Genomic DNA, 15,852 nt, shown 5'->3' with positions numbered 1-15,852 from the left:
CAGGAGACTTGGGTCTAGTCTAAGCTTTGCAACTAAGTGTATGACTTTGGCCAAGTCATTTCCCTTCTCAGGGCCTCAGTTGCCTCATCCTTAAAATAAGTGGTGAGGTGAGAGGCAGTCCTACATGACCTGCATGCTCTCCTCCAGCTCCGATCCTGTGTGAGCCCATTATTCTGGGTTGGAGATAAAGGTATTGCTTGAAACAAAGTCTTCAAGAGGTTGGAAAGTGTTTCAATTCATTTATCTAGGTATGTATTTAGTTAGTGCCTTAGGTGCAGAGGGTTGAGTTAATCAAACTCAACTCATGACACATTTATCATAGTTGGTTCTCTTATTTATTTATTCCCTGCTATCCCCACACCTCACTCACATTTTCCTCCCTCCCTCATTGGCAACCATTCTCTTCTGTTTAATTACTATATTTTTGTTTGTATGTGTTCTTATAAAATGTGTAGTATCATTTTCAGTGAATGTCTTTTTAATTTCTGTAAATGGTATTGCTATATATTTTATTCTTTCTTGCTATTTCTTACCCAGCACTGTCTTAAAAATCTATAAATGTTGTTCTATGTACCTCTAATCCCTTGCTTCTAATTGCTGAAAACTACTCCAGAATGTGTGTCCACCACGTTTTGCCTCTCCACTCTGTCGGTGATGGATGCCAAATTGCCTCCAACTCCCTGTCACCATAAATAATGCTGCAGTAAGAAGCATTCCAATTTAGAAAAGAATTGTAGGTGAGGGAACAAATAGGAAAGGGAGCTGCTTCTGAGCTGTGACTAGAATGATGAAGTGCTACTGTTAGTCAGGTTCTCCTTCTCTCCAACATGCTGTAGAGCCTCGGGTGATGGAATTAAATCCAAATGCTTCAGCTGGAGCAGTAATCAAGATTTGGGCTCTTGTGGTGCCAAGTAATTATGTTCGCAGATTTTTTTGCACTGCATTGATAGTTGTTTGAATCAATTAACCCAGCTGGTCACAGATTTTGACACTGTGCAGACCCTCCACGTCTACCCTCTCTCGCAAGAGCTGACCTCACACAATCCCCTCAAGTGATGCCGACCATGGTCTTTGACCTCAAGTGGAGCTTTAAGGAGGCCTACAAATTCTTCTGTTTCCCTATTTAGCTCTTCCTCCCGTTCTCCATAGCAGCTATTTAAAACCTCCTCCATCTTATCACTTCTCCCCTCTCTCTCAGCAGGTTACCTCACCTCCTACTTCATAGAGAAAATAGAAGCTATCAGATGAGAGCTCTCTTATATCCCTATTACCAAATCTATAAGTTTGCCTGCATCCACACCCACCCTTTCCTCTTTCCTTCCTGTTACAATGGAGCGCCCCACATTCTGTCTAAGAGAAATCCTTCCATTTGTGCTGTGGATCCTATCCTCTCCTTCCTGGCTCCATTGGCTAAATTATACCCCCTCCCCCTCAATATTTCAGTCTCTATACTTCTACTAGCTTCTTCCAGTCACCATGTAAATGTGTTCAAGTATTTCTGATCTTAACACTGTATTTTTTAAAAATCACTCTCAACCTCTGTCCGCTCCAGTGACCCCCATCTCCACCACCAAGTCCTGCAACTTAGCAACTAAATTTATTGAAAGGGCTACCTTTGCCCCCCATCCCCAACATCCTGGATCTCACCAAAGTTTCCTTGTCATGAAATCCAGAAGACACATTTCTCTCCTTGTACTTCCATTCTCACCAGCATTTGTTACTATTGAGTACTTTGTCCATTGTGAACCTCTCTTTCCTTGGCTTGCATACCTCATACTCCTGATTTTCTTCCTACCTCTCTAGCCATTCCTTCAAGATGTCCTTTGCAGGCTGATCCACTTCTGTCTGCTCCTTGGTGTTCCTCATTTCTGAGCTTACTTGCTTCCATTATTCCCCACATACTCCTCCTCGGTAATCTCATTCATTCCTATGGTGGTTTTGATCACCATCCATGTGCCAAAATCTCTATCTCCATCCCTAACCACTCCCCTCTGCTCCAGACCTACATATCCAACTTCCTTCTAGATATTTCCACCTGAATATCCCACAGACATCTCAAAATCAGATGTCCAAGACTGAATATTATTTTTCACAACAACCCCCCTTTGATCACCTCCACTGTTACTATGTCAGTGAGTAAACGGCATCACTGGCCTTTTGATTTCCCAAGCCACGGGAACTCATTGCACACTATATATTCTTATCATTACCAAAATTTTAAATTACAAAAATTATACATGCTTGTTATAAAAATTGAAACAATACATTAGTATATAAAATAGAAAGTGAAAGCCCCCACCAATCACTCTTCCCAGAGGTAAACCACTATTAACAAAGAGGTATGTATCCTTACAAGTTTTTTTGGTACATATGTGTGAATATACATGCACACACAAAGTTTTGTTTTTGCACATACTTTATCGTACTATATGTACTGTTTCGCAACTTGCTTCTTAGTGTAAAAATATATTGTGGATATCTTTATTAATCATATTGATATAACTTATTCTTTTTATTAGCTGGATATTATCCCATATTATATAAAGCCCACATTTATTTAACCATTACGATATTGTTGGACTTGACTGTATTTCCAGTTTTCACTTTTCCAGTGTTGCAGTAAATAACTTACCCATAAATCTTTGTATTCCTGTGCTAAGATAACATGCTAGAAATGGGATTTCTGGCGTACATATATTTAAGTTTGGATGGATACTGCTAAAGTGCCCTCAAAAAAAGTTGCATGGCTTTTTTCCTTCTACTTCTCAATTGAGAGACAGTATACATATGGTAAAGTGCATAAAGTGTGCTATTTTAAGTATGCAGCTGGTTGAACTTTTATATGTGTATATACCAGTGTAACCACCATCCAGATCAAGATATATACCATTTCCAACATTCCAGAGGGTTACCTCTTGCACCTTCCCAGTATATACCCCTTCCCCAGAGATAAACACTATTCTGACTTCTATAATCATCAATTATTTTTGCTGGTTCATATAAATGAAGCCATACAGCATATACTCTCGTGTGTCTGGATCTTTGACTCAACATATATTTTATATTTATTCATATTATTGTGTATATCCATAGTTCATTCTTTTTTTACTGTTATGTAGTATTCCATTGTATGAGCATCCCACAATTTGTTTATCCATCACATGTTGATTAGTATTTGTGTTGTTTCCACTTTTTTTGGCTGTTATGAATAAAGTGGCTATGAACATTTGTATACAAGTCTTCTTGTGGACACATTTGCATTTTTCTAGTGTATATACCTAGGAATGGAATTGCTGGATCATAGAGAATGTTTAATTTTTTAACTAGAAACTACAAAACAGTTTTCTAAAGAGGCTATACCTGTTTGTCCTCCCACCAGTTGTGTAAATTGGAACCTCCAATAATAGCATATGAGAGTATCACATACTGTATTGGTAATGCACATTTAATTTTCTGTCTCCCTAGACAATCGTAGGAACTGTGTCTGTCTTGTTCACTTCCTCAAACATAGTAGATACTCAAGAAGTATTTGTGGAATTAGATTCATAATTAAGTGGCTAGAGTTTATTATGCCTAAAGATCTCTACCACACATTTTGAAGAGTTAACCTGTGTTACTGTGGACAAATTGTTATAGGTGTGGATGTTTTATTCCCCAAGGGCAGTCCCAGCTTGTTACGGGTAGAACTGTGACTTATTCATTGTTGTATCATCTATGGCATAGAACTGAGCACAGAAGAAGTGCCTGTAATGACCAGCATGCTGTACTTGGTTAAATGACGGATTAAAAGAATGTCAAACCTTCCTGAAACCTTTACTTGCTCATATTTCTGGACTCAGGTTGAAAGGAAGCAGAGAGGGATCCTCTTCTACTACTCACTGGCTGCACAGCCACTGGCCCCAATACTAGGAAATATTCCCCCAATTTCCAGTCCACAACCTGATTTCTTTTTTCTTTTTCTGTTTCTTTTTTTTTTCTGAGGAAGATTGGCCTTGAGCTAACATCTGTTGCCAATCTTCCTCTTTTTGTATGTGAGCCACCACTATAGCATGGCCACTGACAGACGAGTGGTGTAGGTCCACGCCAGGGAACCGAACTTGGGCCAAAGTGGAGCATGCCGAACTTAACCACTAGGTCACTGGGGCTGGTCCTCTTTTTTTATTTTGACTTGTACAAGACTGTTTATTGCAGCATTTTTTTTGAAATAGCAACAGTTCGGAAACCATCATTAAGGGACCTGTTTAAAAAGTTATGGTATAGCCATACAATGGAAAACAATTCAGCCTTAAAAAAAGAAGCTCTTTATGTCCTGATCTACCACTAAATGTAAAACAACAACAACAATAACAAAAAAAGTTGAGATGCAGAAGAGTATGTATATTATAACTACCATTTGAGGTTAATAAAGGAGGGCAAAAGGGACTGGGAAGATTATTTTCTGGATGGAAGACAGCTAGAGTCTAATCCAGCTCATTGTCAGCCTGCACAACTGGATTTCTTAGGTCCACTAAAGACCCAGGTGATGCTGGCCTGGGGAAGTCTGATCCACTATAAAGTATACCCCTATGTCTCAACTCCTGAAAGGGCCAGCGTCTGAAGATTTATGGAACCTGTTACACAGGTTCTTTATTCTTCCTCCATAACTGCCTCTAAAGTTTTCCATTCCTCTAGGAATTTGTGGGCTGAGGATTTTTTTTAAAAATCTTCCCCACATTAACTAGGCCTTCATCAAAATTCACTGCAACTCAGACTCATTTCCATTTCTAGTCCCATTGCTGCCCACAACCAACTAAGCATGATGGATGAGCTGGCTAACATTTTGAAGGTGAAAACTATCTATCCATCTAACCATCTATCTAGGATGTCCCCTGATTTGAGTGCCTTCACCCTATTAACGTAGCATATCCTTCAGTCTTGCCTCCCCTCCCATCCAAGTGATTATCAGGTGTAAGCAAAAATCCTCAACCTTGTGTCTCTGATAAATACGAGGTTAACGTAAGTAAATCTTGGAAACTTAGGAATTTGCCAGTTCCAACTTTTTGTTTAATTTACATAATCATTTGCATAGGACTGCATATGTTAAGGAAACATCTGTAGTTTTCTTATGCATTTAGATGGGATGAACTTTTTGTTCAATATTTGAAGTTACCACTTATTGATTTCTTTCGGGTCTTTTTTTTTACGCTCACACCAGAGTCCTCAAATGCAGGGCCCTGAATGCCATATGCCTCCCCCTTTTCTATGTATCTCACTTTGTTAATATCATGCCGTTAGCATGGTAAAATGGAGAATATAAGCAGCATTCCTCCTCACTTTCCTTCTCAGAAAACTGAGGCTTCCCTAATCAGAGCTGAAGAGTCCTAGAAGTTGGGATCAAAATATATTTTCAGATATTTGGGGGAACTCTTAGAAAGCCGTATGGTGAAGCACCTTCACAAAAGAATGTAATCAGTTGTGAATGCCTCTGGAGAGATGTGGCAACACCATAGACAAACAATTAAGCTGACTTTCATATATTGATTTTCCTTAGCGTGAGGTCAACCTCTACACTCAAGATCTCAAAATATCACCTTTTCTAACAGCACTCTTCTCTATTATTCTGAGATGCTTATCTTGAACTCTTCAGCTCTCTCAACACATCTTGATATATTTTTGCCTTTAAAAAATGAGTGAATACATGAATAAGGCATGGGGGTGGGGGAGAGACCTCCTCTTCTAACCACTGTTGCACCCTCATCCGAGAAGTATGTTACTGAATTAGCCATTCATTCAACCAAAATACATTCAGCCCTATATTGTATGTAGTGGGCATATGTGGAGTTTTTCCTTACCTACTTATCCATTCCTAACAGCACCCTAATTTCTTTTTGTAGAATCACTTCTCCCCTACTCTGGGTATTCTTGATGGGGTGATAAATCCAAGCTCCTGTCCTACCATATCAAAACCAAAGGGCTCCCTGAAGGTTTCTTCTGCCACATCCCTCCTCTCACTGCTCAGTACAGCACAAAATTTAAGCTCAGCCTTTCAGAAGCAGCCTTATGAGACTCTGCATCTTAAGCTGATAACATGAAGCTAGAAGAAATTACAGTTTATTCTTCCCAGTAGTGGTGCCCTTACAAGAAGTTTCCCTGCTGGGAGACTATCCTTATGGTTCCTGATTTGTAGACCTCTGTCATTTTTCAAGCCCTGTTCTTTAACCTTCCCAAATTATTTGAGTTCCCAAAACCCTTTCAACCAATTCCCTTTTCCTTGGGTAACCTGAACTGACAATTGTCAGTTCAAAGACATTTGGTTCCTGTTGCTGGCAACCAAAGAACCTTGACTGAAACATTGTGCTAGGCACTAAGAGTACAGCAGTCAACAAGACAGACGAGGTTCCTACTCTCATGAAGTTTACATATTAGTGGAGAACATAGGTTTACTCAGCACTAAGATAAGAAACCCTAGATTAGGAAAAGTCAGCCATTGCTTTCATATACTCATGTGCTTTAGACCGTTCATTCATTCATGCACACAAGAAATGTATATGGAGTGCCTACAAGGTGCCAGACATTATAAGTATGAATTTAATCCATTTCATTTGTTTTGCCTAGTCAACAGAGGTATAACTAGGTCCTTCCTCCATTGCTCCAAACTCCTTGTGTCCCCTGAATGTTTGAAGATCAAGACCAGAAACCCACCAATTAACCATAAGCCTGAGCTGTTGATACAAGCCTTACCTCCTCTTACACTTCCACCCCCTGACATTCCCATATCGTTGGGTGCAGAGGAGGTGGGCCATCACAGATGGTCACTGTCTCCTTTGAGACTTCTTACAAAACAGTAAGGATTAAGGTCCTGGGCAGGAGCTTCCTCAAACTTTCCCCAGAGAGGGTTCAGTACTATTCAGTTTGCCAGCTTGCTCACAGGGTACCCAGAGCACAGCAGAGAATGAAAAACCAGAGCCTGTGCCCTGAAGCTCCAAGGGACTTTGTAAGTTTGTTGACCAGTACTTAATAAAGAGTATTTGCCTGTGGTATTGAAAAATGGAGTCCTGCCTCACCCAAGCTGCCCTCCTCCAAACCTGGAATACCCCACTCTCAGCCGGACTAAATACTGCCCATGAAGGACTTCTCTTCTGCCATATCCTTGCTGTAATCATTCACTATTCCAATGTTTGTATCTGGTCTCCCCAAGTAAACAGTAAGCTGCTGGAGGTAGTGGTCTAAGTGTGACATGTCTGAATCTTTCTCTCCATGTCAGGGCTCAATGAATGCTTGGGAGTTGATTGTTGACTGATAGCAGACCAAAGGTTCTAGAGTCTCTTTTCCATAATCACTTGGGTCTGTCTTCACACAAGTGTTAGCCATTTTTTGGTTCCAGGAAGAGCAAACCGAAGGATGCCTGAAAGATGTTTAATCAGTGTTTTCCCTACCATTTCAAACTGTCGTCTAATTTGCAAAAAACTCATGTTTTACTAATTAGCAGGAGGAGTCATGACAGGAATCATGAACTTTTCTATAAAATAACATTTCTGTTCTTGACAGCATGTCAGGTCATTAGAGACAGGCTGTACATTCATCACTCCAGCAGCAGCAGAACAATCAGGGTCCTATTATTCTCTGAAAAAAAAATACAATCATGGGCATTTTCACTGCCAAAAATGATCCCCCAAAAGCATTTGCAGAATGTACATATTTGTAAACTTGCTAATTACACCCAAATCTTGTCCCTAAATCTGTTTTTGAATGAAGGTGACAATATTCTCAGTTCAAAGACATTCTCTAACATTCAAGACACTTTGTTCATCATTTATGTTAGTCTTTTCACACACACACACTCACTCGCTCCCTTACCTTCCTCTACAAAAAAAGTACCCGTAAAGCCCTATAGGGAACAATGGTTGTGAGATTTCCTCAGGACAAAATTTCCTAGGCAAAGGGATTGACTCTGAGGCAGATATTCAGGGGCCTAAGGGCCTACCTACTTTTTTAATGTTGCATGGGATGGTAGAGGGGGCAAAGAGGAGCCTAAGAGCTTTATACCAGTGATTGGCATCACTGCTCCCGTCTGTTCGGCAATCAGTGGTAAATCTTGCTTAGAGGATCCAGTGTGGTACCTTTAATGGAGCAGACATGGTGGGTGGGGCCATGAGGGGGTGAGATGTAAGTGGGTGGGGGTTAGAAGGAGAAAGGGGTTAAGACATACTGTGTCTCACTGTGCCAGAAAATTTATAGACCTCATCTCATTTAAGCCTCACCTCAACTCTATAATGAATATACTATTACTATTACTACCCCTAGTCTCACATCTACGAATCTCTGTCACATCTCCAGCAAGAGCTGGGATTTGAACCCAGCTTTGCCGTCTCCACAGCCCACTGCACCATACATATTCACAAGAGTAATTGGGGACTTGATTTATGGTATTGAAACCCAGGAGTTTATCTTTCTTTCTTATTAGAAGGGTCTGACCCTCTTTATTTATGTATGTATTCATTTATTTATTGCTTGAAGAGATAATATATTCTCTTAGTACAGGATTCAAAAAATATAAAGAGGTATCGGGTAAAAAGTAAATCTCCCTTCCTCCCTTGCTCCCAGATACCCAGTTCCCCCTCCTGAAGGCAACCACTGATACCAATTGCTTGTGTATCCTTCCAGAATGTTCATCTCTTTACTCATTTCTACCCAAGGCCAAATGCAAGCAGCCTACCTGGCTGGGAAGTCTCAGTGGCAGTATTGGCGATGAGATTAAGAAGGCCACCCATGGTGCTTAGCTACAGAGTGCAAAGCAGGCAAAATTCATGTTCAGCGCTCACTCTGTTGCCTTTGGGTGACTCTTCTCGCCTCCATCCCCCTACAGTTCTACTCACCCTGACCTGTCCTTTCCTCTCTAGGGTCAACCACCAGCTTCAAACAACTCTGGTTCTGTGACGTTCCTCAGGACCCTGCTTGCCGTTCCCTCAGAGGATGTCTTGGCTGAGAAATTCCTCCCCACTGAGGAATTCATGAGTGTCTGTGGATTGATGAGCCACCCTTTTCACAAAACATGTTTACATTTTGACAAGGGGCTTCAATCAAAAGAGTGACTTGAATAATGGGGATTTCAGGTGCTTTGCACAGGCCAACAGGATAGAGTTTTTTTCCAAAAGGTGCGACCTTCTGGCTCTTTCTATTTGCTTCCCCTGTGGCTGTCAGGCCAACTGGCCAGCTGGAAACTTTGGCCACCTGAAATCGTTTGGCTCTCAGGGCAGTAAGGGCCTTGATCTTGATTTTTTTTCTTTCAGAATGTGGACACTTAGACTTTTTGAAACAAAATGTCCAATGCTGTAGACCTTTCTCCCCTAATATATCATAACTCTAGGCTCAAATCTTATCTAAAAGGAGAAACAACTATAACAATGAATAGAATTATTCTGACTTTAATATTCACTAAATGCTATCTCATTCTTCCCCTTCCAAAATAATATTTAGAATATGAAGTTGGAGCAGATGGCTTCGCAAATTCAACATTTTTCCCAATCTGGGGGTGGGGGGAGGCGGGTATCTCTGCTGGGAATTATTGAAGACATCTTTGTATGTGAATGGAATTCATTTTGATTTCATCAGGTTATATTCTTCTCACATAAGTGGGCACAACTTCACAACTCAAGGAAGAGAAACAGTAGGGATCTTCATCAAAACCATCTGCATTAAAGAAGAAAGGAACATTTTCAGCCGTGGCATTGGGGACTTGGCACATAGTAGAAGCATAAGAAATTTTTATCAAATGAAGGAATGAATAGAAGAATTAGAAAGGAATTGAAAGTTGTGGTGCTTTCCTTGGATAGTTTAACATAAATCCAGGATGAATTAATCCATCCTGACAGCACCGTTTAGGCAATTACAAGTGCATGTGTTCTTCCTGCACTGTGAATAACAGGCTGTGTTAATCACAGTAACTGTAACCTAGGGGAAGATATTCACGGACAAACCTTGGAGGCCTCCATGAAGAGACAACATAAAATGGTAACACACACAGAGCTATATCCCCTATGAATTTGATATTCTTGCTCTGAAGCTTTAGCTGTTTCTCAAGCCTGAGAGTACCCAGTGGTACAGAGGGCATAATTTTTCACTCTGTGCTAATGGAATCAAGCTTCTGGCTGCCACAAGTCTGATGGCAGCATCCAGATTGCAGTTTTAGAACCTGTGGCCCAAGATGCTGGACTGCTTGCCCTATTGACTGAGTTACTGCCACAACTGATGTGCATTTTGATACCGGCTGCAGGCCCCTAGGCTCTCCAGATCTATAGCTTGGTACAACAACATCAAAATCTTGGACATGGCATTGGTTACTGCTCCTCTGAAGAAAAATATGTACAGGGGGCTGGCCTCATGGCGTAGTGGTTAAGTGCACGTGCTCCGCTGCTGGCGGCCCGGGGTTCGGATCCCGGGCATGCACTGACACACCGCTTATCAGGCCATGCTGTGGCAGCATCCCATATAAAGTGGAGGAAGATGGGCACGGATGTTAGCCCAGGGCCAGTCTTCCTCAGAAAAAGAGGAGGATTGGCATGGATGTTAGCTCAGGGCTGATCTTCCTCACAAAAAAAAAAAAAAGAAAAGAAAAATATGTACATTTGGGCTGTATATTTGCTAATGAAACAATATCCCCCGGGGATAGCAGGGAAGCCAATACTAACTAACCCCCTGCAAAAATATTTCCCAATCTGCTCCAACTATTATCTACTAAACAGCTTCCACGACTCATGCCCTCTATCTGCCATGGCTCCCCAGTGCCTCCATATGAGCACCAGAACATATCTGCAAGTTAGCTGGCAAGAGTTTGATGGACACTTTGGCCAGGGAAAGATTTTTTTCATATGCACCAACTTTCCCATACAGAAATGAAGACTGAGACTCTGTACACTAGCCAACCAGCCTAAACTGGAAAACAGTGTTGCTTCACACAGGCCTGAAGCTGGTGGGCACTTTGGAGATTATCCATCCTAGCCCCCTCATGTTGAAGGTAGAGAAAATGTAGCTTCAAGTAGGGAAGCGATGTGCCCAGGTCACAGAGTTAGTGACAGAGCTGGGATTAGAGCCAAAGCCTTCTGACTCCAAGTTTGGTGCTTTTTTTTTTTACCCACCACACTGCTTCCAGATTGGCGGCAACCCTTGGAAATAGAACTGTTGTGTGGAGCCGACATAATGAAAACTACAAGTGGATAAGGCAGTTCTACCACCAGCTCCGAGAAGGTGGGAGAATGAATACAGCCAGGCCACCAAAGGTGTTCTGTGTGTGTGAGCTGGAGTTGACTTTGGTCCTTAAGAAAGGAAACCAAAGGCCACTGCACCATCATTTAAATGGAAGCACGGAACACAGAATCATCACAACATCAACTTGAGTTCTTGAGTTCTTGCTCATTTTGCCTTTCTCTTTACTTTAGACCTTTAGACCAATCCTTTCCCTACACTTTCCCTCCCAACACCCATCTCCACCTCAACATCTGTCTCTGTACCTAGAAATTTGGCTTCCTGTGGAAGAAGGTAAGCATCTAAGAGTGATGTGCAGCTCAGTGGATATTCTTGGTGGGGTATGATGAACACTAGCCTGAGAGCCAGGAGACCTGAGTTCCGACCCCAGTTCTGCTGCTGATGGGCTGAGTGACTGTCCATAAGGTGTTTTCTTTTTCCTGTTTAAGGTTCCTCATCTGTAAAATGAGAGGATTGCACTGGACAATGGCGAAGGTTCTTCCTGCTTTTAACAGTCTATGACAATTGTTTTTAATAACCCATGATTTTTTTGACCTTCAATCTCTTCTCTCCTCCATTAATAATCTACCAGATCTGTACATAGTAAGTTCACTAGGTGCTTCTAAACACACTTTCTCAGCCAAAAATGAACCCAGGTATATACATGCACATGTGCATTTAGTTTTGAGGAGGAAGTATTTCCCAAGACCGTGTATGTGGCCTCACATTAATTCAGTATCTCTGAAATATAAGTGTAGACAACATAGCATTTTCTCTCACCATTTGGGAAGCTTATTTCTGAAGGAGTGCCTTGTGCGAAGCCTAAAGACTTGAAAGTGGAACTAGTTACAGTTGACTTAAGGGATGGTGTCAACAATTTTTGCTTGAAGGTTTTCTTCAGTCTTTCCTTTTTATACCCAACATTTAGCTCACACCTGCTGCAATCTGAAAAGACACCAAACAAGTTAAAAACATAAACTTCACTAAATTCTACACTTCAAATGGGCAAATTATATCTTAATAATCCTGTTAAAAAATACAAAGCCCAATGTACAGAGTGTTCATTGTGGGTACCTCAAGGAGTCAGCTTTTCTATGAAGTTGTAAGAAGTAAGTTTGAACTGTAATGTGTGGTACAGGCAGAGCCAACTCACTTACCAAGGATGCCTGCTTTCCCTAGAGCCTGGCACAGGGACCAGCAGGTTACTGACATGCCCAGCATAAAGGAGCAGGATCTCTGTGCTACGTATAGAATCTTTGAGTTCAAGCACTGCCTTCTCTAAAGGAAATAGACTGAGCTTTGCATTGAGACTGAGTGAAGCTGCCTGAATTAGATGGAAGAGGCTTTGGATACATAGAAAATCAGTTTGCCTGGACTGCAGATATTCTCAGAGGCAACATCAGACTCCACTACATTTCCCACTGTGCGTGAAGGGCCATCGGTCCATCTGGGCAGCCCACCAGCTGGGCATCTTAGGGATGCTGCAAGTTCTCTCCACCTGCACCATCACTCCTTGCTTCCCACATCTTCTCAGCCCACTGTTGGTTACAGGCCAGAAAGGCCCTGTGACCCAGTGCCTAGAACACAGTAGGCACTCCATCAATGTTCTTTTAATTGAATCGAGACTCAGTAGACAGCAAGGACAAGCAATCCAAGGAATCTGGGCCAAAAGAGAAGCTTTATTAAGTTAAAATATGGCCCAAGTCACATCTTTCATCTGACTTCATTCATCTCAGCACAAAAGTACAAATCTTTTTCATGACATGAAAACAGCCTCCATTTTGATATTGATGCTGTATGAACTCAAATCAGGAAACAAGTTAATCTGATGCATTTTGTCAAACCTGTAAATTCAAAACCTTACCCAAACTGACATCTTACCAGAAGAGTTATTCAGTTGCAACCACCTGCAACAGAGGTGTATCTGCCACTGCTCGCGGACATTCTCCTTCATTGCACAGTGGAATACAAAAATGAGGAATCCTAAGCCAGGAGAAGAAAGTCAGTCTTTTTAAGCTTCTTTCACTCACTGTCACCAATGCCCACACTCAGGCTTACTCTTGTCATCATTGATACTTCTTCTAAGGAACCCCAGGGTCATTACTGTCTTTCTGAGCTCATCTTCCCAGCCTCCCTCCCAAAGGCAGTGATGGCAAGAAGATCTCAAGACTTCATGTCAACCACAGTTTTTCCCCTGGGCTGCTGTCCATCCTAGAGCTTGAGAGACGAGGCCTGCAATGGGAACCAGCCTCTGAGATGTCTCTCAATGATCCCCACATCCTGGCATACACATCCTTGTGTAGTCTCCTCTCACATTGTACCAACAGAATATGGCAGAAATGATAGCATGTCACTTCCAAGATTAGTTTATAAAAGACATTGTGGCTTCTCTCTCTCTCTCTCTCTCTCTCTCTCTCTCTCTCTCATCACTTACTCCGAAGGAAGCCAAGTGTTATGTCTTGAGGACACTCTGACAGCCCTGTAGAGAGGACCACATGGTGAGGAACTGAAGCTTCCAGTCCACAGCCGTGTGAGTGAGGCTTCCTGGAAGCAGATCCTCAAGCCCCAGTCAGGTCTTCGGATGCCTGCAGCCCTGGCTGACAGCTTGACTGCGACTTCATAAGGACTCTTGTCCCTGAGCCAGAACCACCCAGCTAAGCTGCTCCTGAATTCCTGACCCTCAGAAACTACGTAAGATAATAAGTGCTTGTTGTTTTAAGCTGCTAAAATTTGGGAGTAATAACACAGCAATGAATAACTGATACACATGTTTTTTGGCACTGTGTGGAAACCATGAATTTGGTGCCCTCAATTTCCACTGCCAGCTTTGAGTTTGTCCTGAGGGTATCCACCAGCAATTCTGGCCATTTCTCATCCCCACACTCTAAAATATCTCCTTCAGGGGATGAAAGTAGGACTCAAGATGATCCTGATTGCAAATGCCCTGGAGAGCCAATTGGATTTCCTAAAGTTTGGGGGTGGACTTAGCAGAAATAACTCTTGTCAACAGCCTGACTTTTATTTATGGTCCATGCTAAAAGTCTTTTTATTCACAAAGCATTTCCAGATGCCTCAAACTGAAACTCATCTTTCCCACTTCTGAACTCCCATAACACTTTTTTTCTTGTAATATTTGCCATGTTTAGCCATATTATTCTCCACGTATTGCCCATTTCTCCACCTAGCTGTCAAGTCTTCGAGGGCTGAGGTATCTTTCTCTTTCATCTTTGTATCACGTCTCTCTTTGCCTCCAGTACTATGTGTGGCAGCTCAATAGATGTTTGTTGACTTGAACTCCAAGACACTTAACACAAAAACTCTCACAGCCTTCTGCAACCTTAGTGATACCTTCTTGGGCCTCAAAATATTTCTTTTGGGCCAAGTGCAGTTTGGAAACTTTTGTTCTTTATATAAGGTTCAGCTTGCCTCCTCACTGGCCAGTTGTTCTGAAGGTAAATGATGAATGATGGATTGGAGTGGTCTTAACTCATTGCAGGATGAGCAAAAATCACTAGTAAATGCCCCCAAAGCTCATTTCAGCTAGGGCATTAGTGGAAGTAAAGAATCTTGATTGAGGCAAGTGAGAGTCTCCTGCCATTCTGCCCTGGTTTGGCCCTTCCTCCTACCAGCACCAAACTCAGTTTGGGAGGCTTTGTTTTAAGAAGATGATGGCAAATGGAAGGATTCAGGAATAGAATGAACAAGAATAGGGATGGACTTGAAGAAAGGCTGAAAGAGCTGGGGTGTTGTCATTTGGATGAGAGAAAACTTGGAGCGAGGAATATAGGGTGGGGAGAGAGGGTAGCTAAAGTCACAGATCTGAAAGGGCTGTCATGAAAAGGAGAAACTAGGCTTGTTCTGTGTAGTTGCCAGGTTAGAACTCAGAGCAATGGGAGGAAGCTACAGAACAACCATGTAATAACAAATCACAGCTAGTGTTGACTAAGCAATGACTATATCATAGGCATTGTGCTATTAGTCTTGTTTTTACAGATGAGAGACCTCAGAGTCCAAGAAGTCTAGTAAACTTGACCCAGTCACAGAGCTAATATTGGTCTGGCAGCATCAGGACTGAAAACAGGCAGTCTGACTGCAGAGCCCAAGGTCTTAACCACTGCACTATACTACCCTCAGGAAAGGATGACCCAGGTAAGATTCAGAGCTGATTAGAAGCTACAACGGCAATCACATTACAATACACAAATTTATCAAATCAACATGTTGTTCACCTTAAAATTACACAGGATATATGTCAGATATATTTCAATAAAGAGAAAGAGAAGTTCAATGCCCTGCTTTATGGAATGGTGAGCTCTGTGTCTCCGGAGTTTCAGGTAGAGGCATGTGACTTCTGTCACTCCATGGGAAACTGGATTGGGAAGATCTTGATTCCCAGGCCCCAGCCCTGAGACTCTCTGATTCCGGATGGGAGGCAGCAATCTGGAGGCTAAACAGTATGACATGTCCCACCATGTCCCCTGAGGTCTTTATCTCCATTTGTAACCAAACAACTGGGGTGATGAATCCAGCAGCGTTCACTGGTTTTCTGAGCAGCAGCCACCTGAAAGGTGGTGCAGCAACCTGATGAGAGCAAATCCCAGTCTCAGAGCAGGTAAAACTCCTCCAGCTTCA

General features: G+C 42.0%; 1 protein-coding gene across 1 annotated transcript in view; it reads right to left on the bottom strand.

The window, feature by feature from the left end:
* Window positions 1–7,561: 7,561 nt before the first annotated feature.
* The window catches only part of ADGRG4 (adhesion G protein-coupled receptor G4), a 98,886-nt gene continuing 90,595 nt past the window's right edge, over window positions 7,562–15,852 (bottom strand). Inside the window, 5 exon segments of the mRNA XM_058535121.1 lie at window positions 7,562–7,602; window positions 8,696–8,759; window positions 9,608–9,669; window positions 12,001–12,165; window positions 13,102–13,203. Coding sequence (XP_058391104.1) covers window positions 7,562–7,602; window positions 8,696–8,759; window positions 9,608–9,669; window positions 12,001–12,165; window positions 13,102–13,203 — 434 coding nt within the window.

Source organism: Diceros bicornis, chromosome X, assembly GCF_020826845.1.
Source record: "Diceros bicornis minor isolate mBicDic1 chromosome X, mDicBic1.mat.cur, whole genome shotgun sequence".
NCBI lineage: Eukaryota > Metazoa > Chordata > Mammalia > Perissodactyla > Rhinocerotidae > Diceros > Diceros bicornis.
The sequence above is the reverse complement of the archived record's forward strand: the minus strand, read 5'-3'. Positions and strand labels throughout refer to the sequence as shown.